General features: G+C 38.6%; 1 protein-coding gene across 1 annotated transcript; it reads left to right on the top strand.

Annotated features, from left to right (window-relative positions):
* The first annotated feature begins 1,067 nt into the window (after nt 1–1,067).
* On the top strand, nt 1,068–9,197 carry SIVA1 (SIVA1 apoptosis inducing factor). Its single transcript, XM_003756502.4, has 4 exons — nt 1,068–1,300; nt 7,065–7,268; nt 7,977–8,133; nt 8,944–9,197. The coding sequence occupies exons 1-4, from the start codon at nt 1,183–1,185 to the stop codon at nt 8,999–9,001; spliced, it is 537 nt and encodes a 178-aa protein (XP_003756550.2). The 5' UTR covers nt 1,068–1,182; the 3' UTR covers nt 9,002–9,197.
* Nucleotides 9,198–14,734: the final 5,537 nt, after the last annotated feature.

Here is a 14,734-nt window from a genome sequence, read left to right as displayed (position 1 = left end):
TGTATATTAAATTATGTTACAAACAATATATATTTATTTCTATTTGTCATTTATAAGATGTTTAATTTATTATTAATAAATAAAATATCTTATATATATTTATGTATATTAAATTATGTTACAAACAATATTTATTTCTATTTGTCATTTATGATATTTAATTTATTATTAATAAGTTAAAATAATATAAAATAAATATGTAATAAATTAATTTAAAATTTTATAAATAGGCTTCCTATGGAGAAAGTGTATGCTAAAATAAACCCTAAGGAACTAAAAATAAAATCAGTTGCAGGGTTGAGGGCAGGAGCGTGGGGAGAAAAATATTCGAATGGGCAAAATCTGATTATATTAGCAGAAAATGAAAGTTCGGGATTAGACAAAAGAAGGCACACTGGAACCAGAAGAGATTTGTTTTCCTTGTGAAAGCTGATGGAAGTATAAGAGTAATGAGTGCGGGGAGTTCTACGACAGTCATCCCCAATTAGCGAACAACTTAGGAAAATATAGTTTGCACTTGCACCACGTGGGATTTATGGTCTATTGGAACTGAGCTAAGCTATAACCCAATTTCCCCCCATCCCCTAAATACCGAGATAGTGGATGGAGAGCAAGAAAAGCTGCTGGGGAGGCGGAGCAGAGCCTTCCTTAATTTGATTGGCGTCCTCCTCCCCGCAGGAAAGAAACTCGGCTCCCCTTTCCGGAAGAACGCCGAGAAAAGCGCTAAACTAAAGCCCTCCCCCAAAAGGGGGATGTCCGTCAACACCTCCCTGAGTTAAGCCCCGCCTCTGGAAGAGAAAATGCTAGCAGTCCCGCCCTCTTCCGGATCGTTTCCCCGCCCCTAAACTGAGCCCCACTCCTTGACTAGGAAACAGTCACTCCCCCGGGTCGCAGAGGGCTCTCCAAACTCGTCCAACGTAAGGACGCTCCCTCCCTCCCCCCACGGCGTGGTCCAGGGAAACCCCGCCCCCTCCGAGCTCCGCCGTCCCGCGCGCAGCCCCCGGGTCTTCTTTTTCCTTTCTCCCGCCTTCTTCCCTTCTTTTGTCGCCATTGATTGGCCGGTCCCTCCGTGACGTCACGAGACCAGAAATTTTTCCCGGGGGCGCGCGGCGGTACCGGTCCGGCCCCGGGAGGGGAAAGGCAGTGAAACCCCGCGCTCAGGGGCCGGGGGCAGCGGGGGCGATGCCGAAGCGGTGCTGCCCCTTTGGGGATGCGACCCCGCTGCAACTCAAGGTTAGGGTCGGCCCGAAGGAGCTGAGCCGAGGCGTTTTTGGAGAGCGATACACGCGGGAGATCTTTGGTAAGGGCCGCGAGGCAAGGGAGCCGGGAATGAGAGGAGCCGCGCGGGCTGAGGGGAGGGGGCCCGGAGCAAAGGGGAGGAGGGAACCGGAGCGGAGAGGAGGACCCCGGGAGAAGGAGCCAGAGGAGAGCCGCGGGGATCTGGGAAGGGGGGCAGCGAGGAGCTATATCGGGAAGGACACCGGGGTAGCCAGATGGCCTTTCTCACCGGGAGCTCCCTGTCACCCCGCCCCAGCGCTTTTTAATGACTTTTATAAAAGTTTTCCACCCTAATAACTACAATAACATCATCAACTCCTGCCGTCGCTTAAATCGTGCATTCTGAGAGCCGGGGCCTCTCTCTTATCCGAACTTTGTCTCCTCCGGTGGCCAATTAACAACGGCTTATTAGGGTTAGGAACGCAGTGTTAAGCGGCAAGATACAAACTAACTCCCTGCCCCCGCAAAAGCCACGGTGCTCTGCGGGAGCAGACGACCTCACGGGGCTGACCGCCTGCAAAGAACGGGGCTGGGCGCTGGGCGGGCTGATACTGATCAAAAACAGTCTTCTCGCTGAGGAGCTTGGGTTCCGGGGCAGAAAGGCAAGAAGTGGCTACAACGTAACTCCCAGGAGTATGGAAGGCTTTGGGGCGCGTGGGAAACTGGGAGAGGCCCATTGAAAGCGAAACTCGCAGCGTGCGTGGAAAAGGGGGTAGGGATACCCAGATTGTGGCGGAAATGGAATGCATCCCAGAGGTGGAAGCCTTCCTATGCAAACCAAGAGCGGCGGATCAGTTGGTTGTGGTGCGTTTATTCAGTGCGCAGTATTTGCTAAGCAGCAGGAATACAAACACACTCTTGGGTGCTCTATGTTTTGGGGTTTGTTTGTTTGTTTAAAGCTTTTTATTTTCAAAACATATGCATGAATCATTTTTCAACACTGAAAAACCTTGTGTTCTAATTCCCCCCCTTTCCCCCACGCCACTAGGTGCAAGTACTTGCCCTAGGTGGCAAGTAATCCAATACATGGTAAAAATAAATGTTAAATCCATTGTATACATACGGGATTTATGCAATTATCTTGCTGGGGTGCTTAATGTTCTGATAGAAAAACCATGAACACGTAAATAATTACAAAAATCAAAGAGTCCAAAAGCCTTTAGTGCAATTGTAAGCTGAGCTTAAAAGGCGTTTTAGATACCCTGTATATAAAAGCACATGCAAGATAATTTTAATGGCAGAGGGAGTGGCGCTGGCTGCTGGAAGGCAACATTTAGCTGAGCTTAAAAGGAAACTAAGACTTCTGTGAAGTGAGGCACCCAGTACATGAAGGGGTCAGTTGGTAAATCTGGATAGGTAGGCTGCAGCCAATTTGTAAAGGGCTTTAAATTTGAGCAGATCAGTTTGTTTTTTCCCTAGAGGCAAAAGAGAGCTATAGAACTTTTTTGAGCAGAGGAATGATATACTCAGACTTATACTTTTGTTGCTGTTGGTTGTTTTAGTCCTTTTCAGTCATGTCCAACTCTTTATGAGTCCTTTTGGGTGGTTAGCCATTTTCTTCTTCAGCTTATTTCACAGATGAGGAAATTGAAGCAAACAGGTTGAAGTGGCTTGCCCAGAGTCACACAGCTAATAAATGTCTGAGGTTGAATTTGAACTCAGTTCTTCCTACTTCCAAGCCTGGCACTTTATACATTGCACCTCCTAGCTGCCCTTAGGAATATCATTTTAATAAATGTAGGAAAAATTTGAGACAGAGAAGTCAATTAGGCTACTGTAACCATCTGTGTAAGAGACAGATGAAGACCTTCACTAGAAGCCAGAGTAGAGAGAAAGGGATAGATTTGAGAGGTGTGGCAGAGGAAAAATTGGCAAGATGTGACAACTAATTGAATATAAATATAGAGGATGTGAGGAGTTAAGTATGATTCTGAGTTTGTGAAATTGGGTGCTCCCTTTGCAGAAATAAGGAAGTAGGGAGGAAGGCCAGGTTTGGGGGGAGGGTGTTAATTGGGTATATTTTGGGTATATTAGAATCCAGGTGCCTATGACAGTCAGTTGGAGATATGCACATAATGGTGTTACAGAACTGGAGCTCAGGAGACAGTGAATGGACAAATACATGTTTGAGTCATCTGCATGGAGATGATAACAGGACCTGATGGAATCGATAAGAGAACTTAAGAGAAAACAGGAAGAGGGCCCAACACAGGACATTGGGGTACATCTATAGTTAGGGGGTAGGCACTAGATGGTCTAATAAAAGAAAGTAAGAGGAGGATCATCAAGAGAGGAGGAAGAAAGAATGATCAATAGTGTCATGAGGAACATTAAAACTGAGGAAAGACACATGGGGGAGGGGTGTTAATAAATCATTGGTATTTTGGGGAGAACCTGAGTACAATGATATTAGAAACCAGATTACCAAGGGTTGAGAAGTGAATGAGAAGGAAGAAAAGAAGAGAGGAGTGTAAACAAATTTTTCTAGGAGTTTGGCTTTGAGGGAGAAGAGAGAATATGATTGTTTGAGGGATAGTCAAGTGACTTTTTTTTTTTAAGATGGGAGAGGCTTAGGCTTGTTTGTGGGAACCTAATAAGAAGAAGTTGAACAGTAGAAAGGGCTTAATTGTGGGAGTATTCTGCCGCAAGAGACAGGAGAATATAAGGAGAATGGATAGCTAGCTGCCTCTTCATCATTTGTATCATGATGTATCATGTCTGAACAGAATAGGGATTCTGGCTATGGAACTTGAACAGGTTCCTTTACCTTCTGGGGCTATTTCTTCATCTATAAAAGGGAAGAGAGAGTGATTAGGCCAGATAATTGCTGAGGGGACAAAATTGGCTATAAATATTGTTAGCTTCCAAGTACCTATGACAGAGCAGTGTATAACATAGCCTTGTGATAAATGTTTATTTTGATTTTACTTTGACAGTTTTATTGAGAACAGAGTGTAGAAGCTCCACCTCTGTTTTTTCCTGCCTATCAGGCCCAGAGTCGAGTCCTAACTTTTATTTTCATGGTAACTTCTGGATGAGCGTCATTCCTTGTGATCGTGAGCTTGGGCCAGCTGGCACCACTTCGGAGGTTAGCTGGTCCCTGGGGATCCCGTTGCCAGGCATTCACTGACCCAGACACTGAGCCTCTGCTCTCTGCCATCCCTAGAGCGTATCATATCATCCACATTTGCACCCCACCCCCTTTACATGAATGTTTCTTCTTTTTTCTTCATATTCTCGCAGTAGTGTCATCTCCCAGGGAATAAATTGTGATTTTTTTTTTTTTTTATGCCAGACTCCCAGATCTACATATTCAGCCCTTATCTTTCTCCTGGACTCTAAGCTTGGATTCTTAGATCACCAACATAACAGGACCCCATCTAAGTGTACCATAGGCATCTCAACCAGAACAGGACTTATTGATCCTTCTTCCTGCTCAAGCATTCTCTACTACCTTTTTCATCTTCCAAACTAACCTATGATTGTTAAGGTCACCACCATCTTCCCAGTCACCTAGGCTGGAAGCTTTTGTCATCCTCAGTTCTTTACTCTCACTCATCCATATATGGATTACTAAATCTTTTTGTTTCTACCTTGACAGCATCTCTGGTGTAAATCTCCTTCTCTTCGCTCACATATCTGCTACCCCTGAACTATTGCAGTAGCCTTCTCGTGGCCTCCTTACGCAGCCAAAGTGATTTTCCTAAAGCACAGGTCTGACCATATCATTGCTTCCAATCGCACCTCCCCTCCCCAAATTTTCTCTTCCTACTTAAACACAAGTGATTTCCTGCTACTTCCAGGATTAAATACAGAGTCCTTTGGTATTTAAAGTCCTGATAACCCAACTACTTTCTCTCTTTTCAGCCTTCTTCTAATAATAGAAGGCAACACACAAAAGGAAGTTAAAAAGAAAGAGGGATATAGGTAACCAGATTAGGGTATGATAGAGAAATCCAAAAGAATGGAGCATAGTAAGAAATGAAGAGGGGGGCTGACCTGGACAACCATTCCTAAATCAAAGTTTTAAAAGGAGTTCTCAGCTCTCCATCCTCTAGTCAAGAAAGAGAGGAGACCCAGAGACAGAGGGAACTGATTAAAGTGATTTTGTGAGATGAAGAGGTTCCTGAGACACAATGAAAGGGGAGCTGAGTGCATGTCCCATCCCTCTGCCTTTCTTTGTCCACCTTGCTTAGAATGCTCTTGTCTTTTACCCCTTACAATCAATGGTGTCCTTCAAGACTGAACTTAAAAGCACCTTCTACAAGAAGCTTCTCCTGATTTTTCCAAAGCTAGTAGATAGCCTGTCTGACATTATCTCCCATTTACATATTTATCTCTTCCTTCACCTCCCATATTATGATGTAGGCTTCTTTTTTTGTTTTTGTTTTTTTTTTTTTTGTTTTTTTATGTTTCTTTGTATCCCCAGACTTTAGCACAGTGCTTGGCACATAGGTGCTTAATAAATGCTTTTGATCCTCAAGTTTGAAAAGGCAAGAGTTCTTAACCAGGAGTTCATGAATTTCCCCCCACTCCTTTTGTATACACTCTCCCACCCCAAACACACATACATACAGTATGGAAACCAGACATTTTTTGTTGGAGAGTTAAGATTAATGCACAGAATATACCTAAGAGTTAACTTATAGATGGTAAATTATTTCAGGCTCTGAGGATCATAAGGAAAGATTGGTTGTGAACTATTATTTGTAAAAAAAACTTTGTGAATAGAAATTCCCTTCTCCTTGGCTTCTAATACCTTGCATTTTTTTCTTGTTCTGGCGTCACTAGCTCATTTTCCAATTACCCATTAACCTGGTTTTTCTCCATAAATTAGAGTGGTTAGCCTGATCTTAGCTTATATGTTCTTATAAAATTCATTTTCTAATGTTGCTTTGAAGAGCTCATCTACTCAGATAGTTTTCTAGGCTGGTGGTAGGGATATAGAAGGCATATAATAGGGGCTTGTGGAATAAATGTTCCCCTGGCCTGGAATTCATTTCTCCTTCATCTTCAGCTATCTCTGGTTTCTTTGGGAGCCCAGCTCTGTGGTCATATTTCCCCTGAAATCTTTCCCAATTTCCCCAACTGTTAGTACCCCCACCCCTCCGGCTGTCTTATATTTGTATATTTTATATATTATTTTGCATATTCTTGCACAAGTGCAGGTCTTGTAATTGTGCCCAGTGGACATAAAACTTCTTGAGGAGCAGGTACTATTTCCTTCTTGTCTTCTATCTCCAGAGCCTAGTACAAATAGATGCTTGATAAATACTTGTGGATTGATAAGGCTTGAAAAGTAGTTTTCAAACCTGAATTTTTCTGTCTTCTTTAACCATGTTCCTTGAAGGCATAGTCTATAACTTCTATGTCTTTCTGCCTTCCAAAAATAATGAAATTAGTTTGAGGAGGAAGAAAGAAAATGAGTGTCATTGGGATGTCACAAGTGCCTTTCTCTAGTTCTTCTTGGGTTTTTTTTTGTTTTGTTTTGTTTTGTTTTTTGATGCAGCTCTGACAGAGGAAGCGGTCACACTGGCTACAGGTCTCTGTAGTTCTTTTCTTGGGTTAGGAATTCTGTTTTCTTTATCTACCCAAGACAGGCTTCAAGGCTCTGTTAAGTGCCACATCGTCTGTGAAGCCTTTACAGAAGCCCTCTTCTTCTCCCTGCCCCCAGCTAGGAAGACACTCTCCTTCCTCAAATGAGCTTAAGGTCAGGAACTTGTTTCATTTTCATCTTACTCCTCTTTCTTTTCCTTTTAACATACTGTCTCTCACTGCTTTTCCAGAGAAAACCAAGCAGCTCTTGTTCCGGGGAGCCCAAGCCTACATGGACCACATGTGGGATGAGAGCTGTGCCATGGACCACCTGCCAGAGCCAGGAAAGCATGGTCACGAAGCCCCTAGGACAATGTGTACTCTGAGTGGACAGATGCTGATAGGGCAGGATGGGAAACTGCTCAGGAGGTGTGCACAGGCCACACTTGATACAGGTAACTAAACTAAGCAACTAGTAGCAGAAGCTTCCTCAGTTCATTTGCAGCATGTTGCCTTCTCTTCATAAAATTCATGATATTATCCACAGGTACTTAAAATTCATGAAGATTTTCTTGGTTTCAGTTAAAAAAAAAACTCAGATGGTTTTGTTTTACAAATTGGGCCAGTATGAGAGAACTGTCTTGTTCTTTCAGGAAGACAAAAAGCTTTGACTCCAGTTACAATTTTAAATTTGCAACTAGGTTAAACAGCTTTTAACTGATAATGGCAAGTTAAAAATTAGATCTGAATTTTTCTCCAGCCAGTCAAACTCTTAAGCATCCTTGATGAGCACAGTTAATTCTCTTAACATCTCAATCCATATTTGAGGCATTCTCTCATACGATAGCAAAAGAACAAAGAAATCATCTTGAGAATTGAAAAAATTGGTATGGAATAGTAGGGATTATGGAGCTTCATAGAACTGTGAGCTCCAACATAAATTCAGTAAGTGAAAACAAAAGAAGCTCCACCAAGGCAAAGTATATCATTTTAATATGAACTGGGAAAAACTGCCTTTTATTCCTTGGGTGGTCAGTTACCTGAAGAGGTAGAGGAAGGCAAGCAGAAACTTAGCAGTGGGATCAGTTTGGACATGGCAAAAGGCTTCCAGCATTTCTGTATGGCCAAATCAGTTTACCACAGGCACTTTATTTCCTGAACAGACTCATCAGAGGGAATGTCCAAAACCTGCTCTTCTTGTGTGAGGACTGTCTGCGGGAAAGAGACCTGTAGCCAGTGTGACCGCTTCCTCTGTCAGAGCTGCATCAAAATCTGCTATGGCTGTAACACTGCAGTCTGCTCACTGTGTGCTATTGTTAAGTAAGTGCTCCAGAAAGTCGTGTTGGCGAAGAAAGCAGGAAAGGCCATGGCACTATTAGGGTATTGGTGGCAAGAGCACACTGGGTGTGCTTTTAGAGTGGTAAAGTAACTGGGGTGGTAAATATTGTCAAGAAATGGACATTACCCCCTTTCTGCCAGATTGTTCTTTCCAGCAATTAAGTTCATAGGTGCTAAAATTAAAGTTAGAAGAGACCTTAGAGGACATCTCCTTTGCTTAGGGATGAAGGAGGACCAGACACAGAATGACCTCCCAAAAGCCACATAGATAGGAAGTAAAGAACTGAAATCACTCCCATGTGCTCTGTCTCCAATCTTTACATGCCATTACTGTGGGATCACAGAATGTCAGAGCTGGAAGAGACCTTAGAGATCATCTGATTCAAGGGTTCTTAAATTTTTTGGGGTCCTAGACTAGTCAGATCTATACATTTCTTGTAAAAAGAATGTTTTTAAAGGCATAAATAAAATACATTGGACTTCTAAGGAAAGCAGTTCCCCATCAAAGTTCATAGATTGCCTGAAATTCATGTACAGACTCCTTTGTGGTTAAGAACCCCAGATATAGTCCAGGCTCTTCATTTTACAAATGAGAACAGTCACTGATAAAAAGGGAATGTGATCTGCCCAAGTTATCACAGAAATTTAGATTAAGAACCCAAGACTAGAATGTAGGTTGCCTGAACTCCAGGCCTGGTCCTTTCCCACTGTTTCATAATTTTTCAAACTCTTGTCAACAGGCTTATCTAATGGATTTTTTTGTCTTCTCTTTCTCCATGGTCTTCTACCCAGTTACAGTGACATTGGTGAGAGTGCACTCTGCAGTGGCTGCTCCATGTTTGAAACCTGATGTTCAGTTAGAAAGAACTACTTCTCCTGTCTGGGAGGCTTGTACACCTTGGTCATCTCCATCTGCACAACTAGCACTGGTGTGTAGGTGGAAGAACTACAGGATTTCTAGTATTTTTGGTTTTTATGTTTTATATTTTGTACTCTAAATAGTGTAAGTAACAGAATTGAATAAATTTTTTTTATATTTGAATGACTGGGCACCTTTTTATTATTTTTGTGAAGGGTATGAAATGCCAAGCCTTTGAAGATTATTATTATGCAGGATATTGAAAAGAGATATCCAGGACCTGTGAAGTAACTTACTGAAAGTTTGCTATCTTATGTCTAAAATGTATAATTTTTTTAAACTAAATCATTTAAATAGTTTATTTTAAAGTGATTATATTTGGGGGGTTCCTTCTAGGGTAGCTGTAAAGGGCAAGAACTCTATATGATTGATTTAATCCTAAAACAAAGTGTTAACTCGGTAGAATTAAGATAATTCTCTAGTTTACATGTGCTTAGTATTTAATATAGTTCTACAAGTTGACACCTTATTTTAGGATTAAATCAATCATACTGAGCCTTAAGAGTTCCTGCCCTTTACAGTTAGAAATTTCTACTTTTCCTATCCAAAAGCAAATTGTCAAGCATTTATTAAGTGCCTACAGTGTGCTGGATACTGCATTATGCTAAGTTCTAGGGATACAATGAAATGCCTCAACTCAAGGCATTCACATGTAAGTGGGAAGACAGCATGTAAATAACTAAATACAAACAAGATAAAGACAGGAAACATTGAAGGTAATCTTAGAGGTAGGTGCTAGTATTAAAAGGGACTAGGAAAGGGTTCTTGTAGAAGGTAGCATTGTGGCTTGAAGAAAACCAGGCAGGGGGATATAAGAAGGGAAAGGCTTCCAAGACTAAGGGCCAACCAATGAAAATGCAGGTTCCAGAAATGAAATATTGTATAAGGCACAGTAAAGAGAGCAGTGTCAATGGAGTGTAGAATTGTTAGAAGGGAGTAAGATGTAAGAGATTGGAAAGAAAAGAAGGGGCTTTAAAGACAAATACGATTTCATATGTGATCCAAGAAATAATAATAGAGTTACTGGAGTTTATTAAATAACAGGATAGGGAATACTATGGTCAGACATGTTCTTTAGGAAGATTATTTTGATAGCTGAATGGAAGAAATATTAGAGGAAATTAAATGGAAACTAATCTTATCCTAAAAAATAAATGGGTCAAAGAACAAATTGAAATAATAATTTCATTAAAGAAAAATTTCATTATAATGAGACAACAATGAGAATTTATAAGATGCAGTCAAAGCAGTACTTGGGGAAATTTTATAATTGCTTATGTTGATAAAATAGAGGAAGAGCAGATCAATGAATGGGGAATGCAACTAAAAACACTAGCAGAAGAACCAGTTAAAATCCTCAATACCAAATTGGAAATCCTGAAAATCAAAGGAGAGATTAATAAAATTGAAAGTAAGAAAACCACTGAACTAATAAAACTAATAATATTTTTTTAAAAAGAATAAAATAAACAATTGGTTAATTTGATTTTGAAAAAGAACCAAATTACCAATATCCAGAATGAAAGGGGTGAATTCACCACCAATGGAAAAAAAAAAAAGCAATTATTAAGTTATTTTGCCCAAATATGTACCAATAAATTTGACAATCTATGCAAAATGCTTGAATGTTTACAAAAATGTAAACTGCCCAGATTAACAGAAGAGGGAACAGAATACTTAAATAGCTTCATCTTAAAAAGAAAAATTGAACAAGTCATCAAGGAACTTGCTAAGAAAAATTCCCTAAGCCCAGCTGGGTTCACAAGTGAATTTTAAGAAACATTTAAAGAACAGTTTATCCCAGTATCAAACTATTTGGGAAAATAGTGAAGGAGTCCTTCCAAATTCTTTTTATGTTACAAATATGGTTCTGATATCCAAACCAGGAAAAGAAAAAAAAAAAAAAAAAAAATAGACCAGTTTCTCTAATGAATATTGATGAAAAATAATAATAATTAAAATGCTAGCAAGGAGATTACAGCAATATATCACAAATGTTATATACTATGATCAGATGGAAATTGTGCCAGGAATGCAGGGCTGGCTAATATTAAGAAAGTATAAGCATAATTGACTATCAATAACAAAACCAACAAAGATCATGATTATTTCTATAAATGCATAAAAAACCTTCACAAAATATAACACACCCATTCCTCATAAAACATTAATCAAGCATAGGAATCAATGGACCTTTTCTTAAAATGATAAGTATCTATGTAAAATCATCAGTAAGCATTATCTGAAATGATATGTTAGAAGTTCCAAATAAGATCAGGGATGAAGTAAGGATGCCCATTATCACCATTATTCAGTATTATACTAGAAATTTTAGCTGTGGCAGTAAAAGAAGAAAAGAGAATTTTAAAAATTAGAAGAGGCAATAAGAAAATAAAACTTGTTCTTTATAGATAATATGATGGTATCCTTAGAAAATCAAGAATAATTGAAATAATTAACAACTTAAGCAACTTGCATGATATAAAATAAACCCATATAAACTATTAGCATTTATATATATTACCAACAAATTACAGCAGCAAGAAAAAAAGAAATTCCATTTAAAATAACTAGACAAAATATTTTGACTACCTACCTGCCAAGACAAATGCAGGAACTATATGAACACAACTATGAAATGCTTGTCACACAAAGTCAAAATAATAAAATTCATCTGGAAGAATAAAAAGTCAGCAATATCAAGGGAATCAACCAAAAATATGCAAAGGAAGGAAGGTTAGATATACTAGATTTCAAACTTTATTATATTATAAAGTGGTAATCATTGAAGTTATCTGAGACTAGAAAAAAATAGAGTGCTGGATCAGTGAAATAGATTACATTGTAGTAAATGACCATAATAATCTAGTGTTGAATAAATCCAAATATACAAACTTTTAGGACAAAAACTCACTATTTGACAAATTTCTCGAAAAACTAGAAAGCAGTATGTCAGAAACTAGGTATAGACCAATATTTCATAACCATCTGCCATTATAAGGCAAAAATGGGTATATGATTTAGACAAAGTATGATATAGGCAAATCTGCATGGAATTGCAGATCTATGATAAGGGAAGAATTTAGGAGCAAACAAGATATAGAGAGCATTACAAAACGTAAAATGGGAAATTTTGATTATATAATTTTAAAAACTTTGCACAAAGCCATTGTAATCAAAACTAGAAAGAAAGCAGAAAACAAAAGGAAATTTATAGCAAGTATGTCTATTAAAGGCCTTATTTCTCAAATGTACAGAAAATTGAATCAAATTTATAAGAATACAAGACATTCCACAATTGATAAGTGGTCAAGGGATATGAATAGGCAGTTTTCAGATAAATCGAAATTATGAGTATATGAAAAAATGCTCTAAATCACTATTGATTAGAGAAATGCAAATTAAAACTCTGAGGTACCATACCGATCACATTGGCTAATATGATAGAAAAAGAAACTGATAAATTTTGGAGGAGATATGGGAAAGCTAGGACACTAATGCATTGTTGGTGGAGTTGTGAACTGATCCAACCATTCTGGAGAGCAATTTGGAACTGTCACAAAGGGCTAACAATACTACTAGACTCTGTATCTTTTTTTTTTTTTTTAATAGCCTTTTATTTACAGGTTATATGTATGGGTAATTTTACAGCATTAACAATTGCCAAACCTCTTGTTCCAATTTTTCCCCTCACCCCCTCCTCCAGATGGCAGGATGACCAATAGATGTTTAACATATTAAAATATAAATTAGATATACAATAAGTATACATGACCAAACCGTTATTTTGCTGTATAAAAAGACTGATCTGTATCTCAAAGAAATCCCCTCCCCTCCCAAAAAAGGGAAAATAATCTATTGGTACAAAAACATATATTATAACTTTTTGTGGTGGCTAAGAATTGCAAAAGGAAGGGATGCTCATCAACTGGGGAATAGCTGAACAATATGGTTGTAATGGAATATTACACCATAAGAAATGATAAGCAGGATGACTTTAGAAAAACATGGAAAGACTTAAATGAACTGATACAAAGCGAACAGAACCTAGTAACATTGTACCTAGAACAGCGAACATTGTACCTAGTAACAGCAATATTGTACAATGATCAATTGTGAATGACTTTGAGAATAGTCTCAGCAATACAGTGATCCAAAACAATCCCAGAGGGCTCATGATAAAAAATTCTACCCATCTCCAGAGAAAGAACTGGTGGCAACTGAATGTTTTCTTTCTTTTTTCTTTCCTTCTTTGCATAGAATGAAACATGTTTTTTTCCTTCTTTCCTTCCCTCTTTCCCTCCTTCTTTCCTTTCCTCCTTCCTTCCTTCCTTCCTTCCTTCCTTCCTTCCTTCCTTCTTTCCTTCCTTCCTTCCCTCCTTCCTTTTAGTTTTCTTCCATAAAATGACTGATATGAAAATATTTTACGTGATTGCACATATATAACCCATATTAAATTGTTTACTATCTCAGAGAACAGGGAGGAGAGAAAGAGAAGATAGAATTTGGAACTCAAAATTTTAAAAAAATATTAATTTTTACATGTAATTGAGGAAAAATAAAATATCATTTTTAAAAATAAATAAGGGACTCAATAAACTAATGTTTGATAAACCCCACAACATATTATGAAAAAAGCTCAAGACCTGGGAAAACTGAAAAACAGTCTGGCAGAAATTAGGCTTAGACAGCATCTTACCCATCTTTCATAAGAAATTCAAAATGGACACATGAATATTAATAATCATACTATAAAATATCAGAAATGCAGCAGATTCTTTACTTCTCAAATCTATAGTTAAGCATATATTCATTACCAAACAAGGGATAGAGGCAATTGCAAAAAGAAAAAAATAGGTAATTTTATTTACATGAAATTTCTTAAGAACAGAGATGAGAATATACTTTCTATTGTATGCTTCTGACCCCCTTCACATACAAACACAGAATCTACTCCAATGTAGAATGAACATACAGTAGAAATTCAAGAATTTGACTGAATAATGGACTAAAATTAAAAATCAAATTCAGAAGGTCTGTGTTAAATCTCTTTCTTCTGACAATATAAACTGGGCAAATGTTTAGCTTGCCTCAGTTTCCCCATCTATAAAATGGAGATGATAAATATCTCAGGATTGTTGTGAGGCTCAGATAAGAACATATATAACACATTTTGCAAACTTAAAAGCACTATATAAATATGTTTTATGATCATTTTTATAAATCAACAGTCTTAGCTATAAGATGAATGTTGTGGTCGATCTTCAGAAATTCTTTCCTAGGGTAGGCACCTAATAGCTCAGTGCATAAAGTACTGGATAGACTGCTGAAAATCAGTGCACTTGCCACTTTAAGTAAGTGACTAATTTTCAGCTTTTGATTTGAACCAAGCATGGATCATTTTTTAAATACTCTCGGTTAGATTTGCTAACAATTCCATTGATTCATGAGAGTTTGTCAGTAAGTTATCTAGACTTGCCTTTAAGGAACACCTGCAGAAATACAATAAGCCTGGCACAGTCACAGAACACTTTTCCTCACCTGTAAGGGTTAAAAAGCCTCTAGGAGCAAGAAATGCAGTTCAAGGCATGTGGGAGGACCTGAGAGATGAGAGGTACTGAGGCCCAGGCAAGTCCTATGTGGAGATGGAGCATAGCCCCAAGA

Source organism: Sarcophilus harrisii, chromosome 2, assembly GCF_902635505.1.
Source record: "Sarcophilus harrisii chromosome 2, mSarHar1.11, whole genome shotgun sequence".
Taxonomy (NCBI): Eukaryota; Metazoa; Chordata; class Mammalia; order Dasyuromorphia; family Dasyuridae; genus Sarcophilus; species Sarcophilus harrisii.
Note: the sequence above shows the minus strand (reverse complement) of the source record. Positions and strands in the feature narration are given on the sequence as shown.

Coding starts and splice junctions, on each gene's coding strand:
- SIVA1 (XM_003756502.4), top strand. CDS start 1,183: ATGCCGAAGCGGTGCTGCCCCTTTGGGGATGCGACCCCGCTGCAACTC. Junction 1,301..7,064: donor ATACACGCGGGAGATCTTTG/GTAAGGGCCGCG, acceptor CTGCTTTTCCAG/AGAAAACCAAGCAGCTCTTG. Junction 7,269..7,976: donor ACAGGCCACACTTGATACAG/GTAACTAAACTA, acceptor TTTCCTGAACAG/ACTCATCAGAGGGAATGTCC.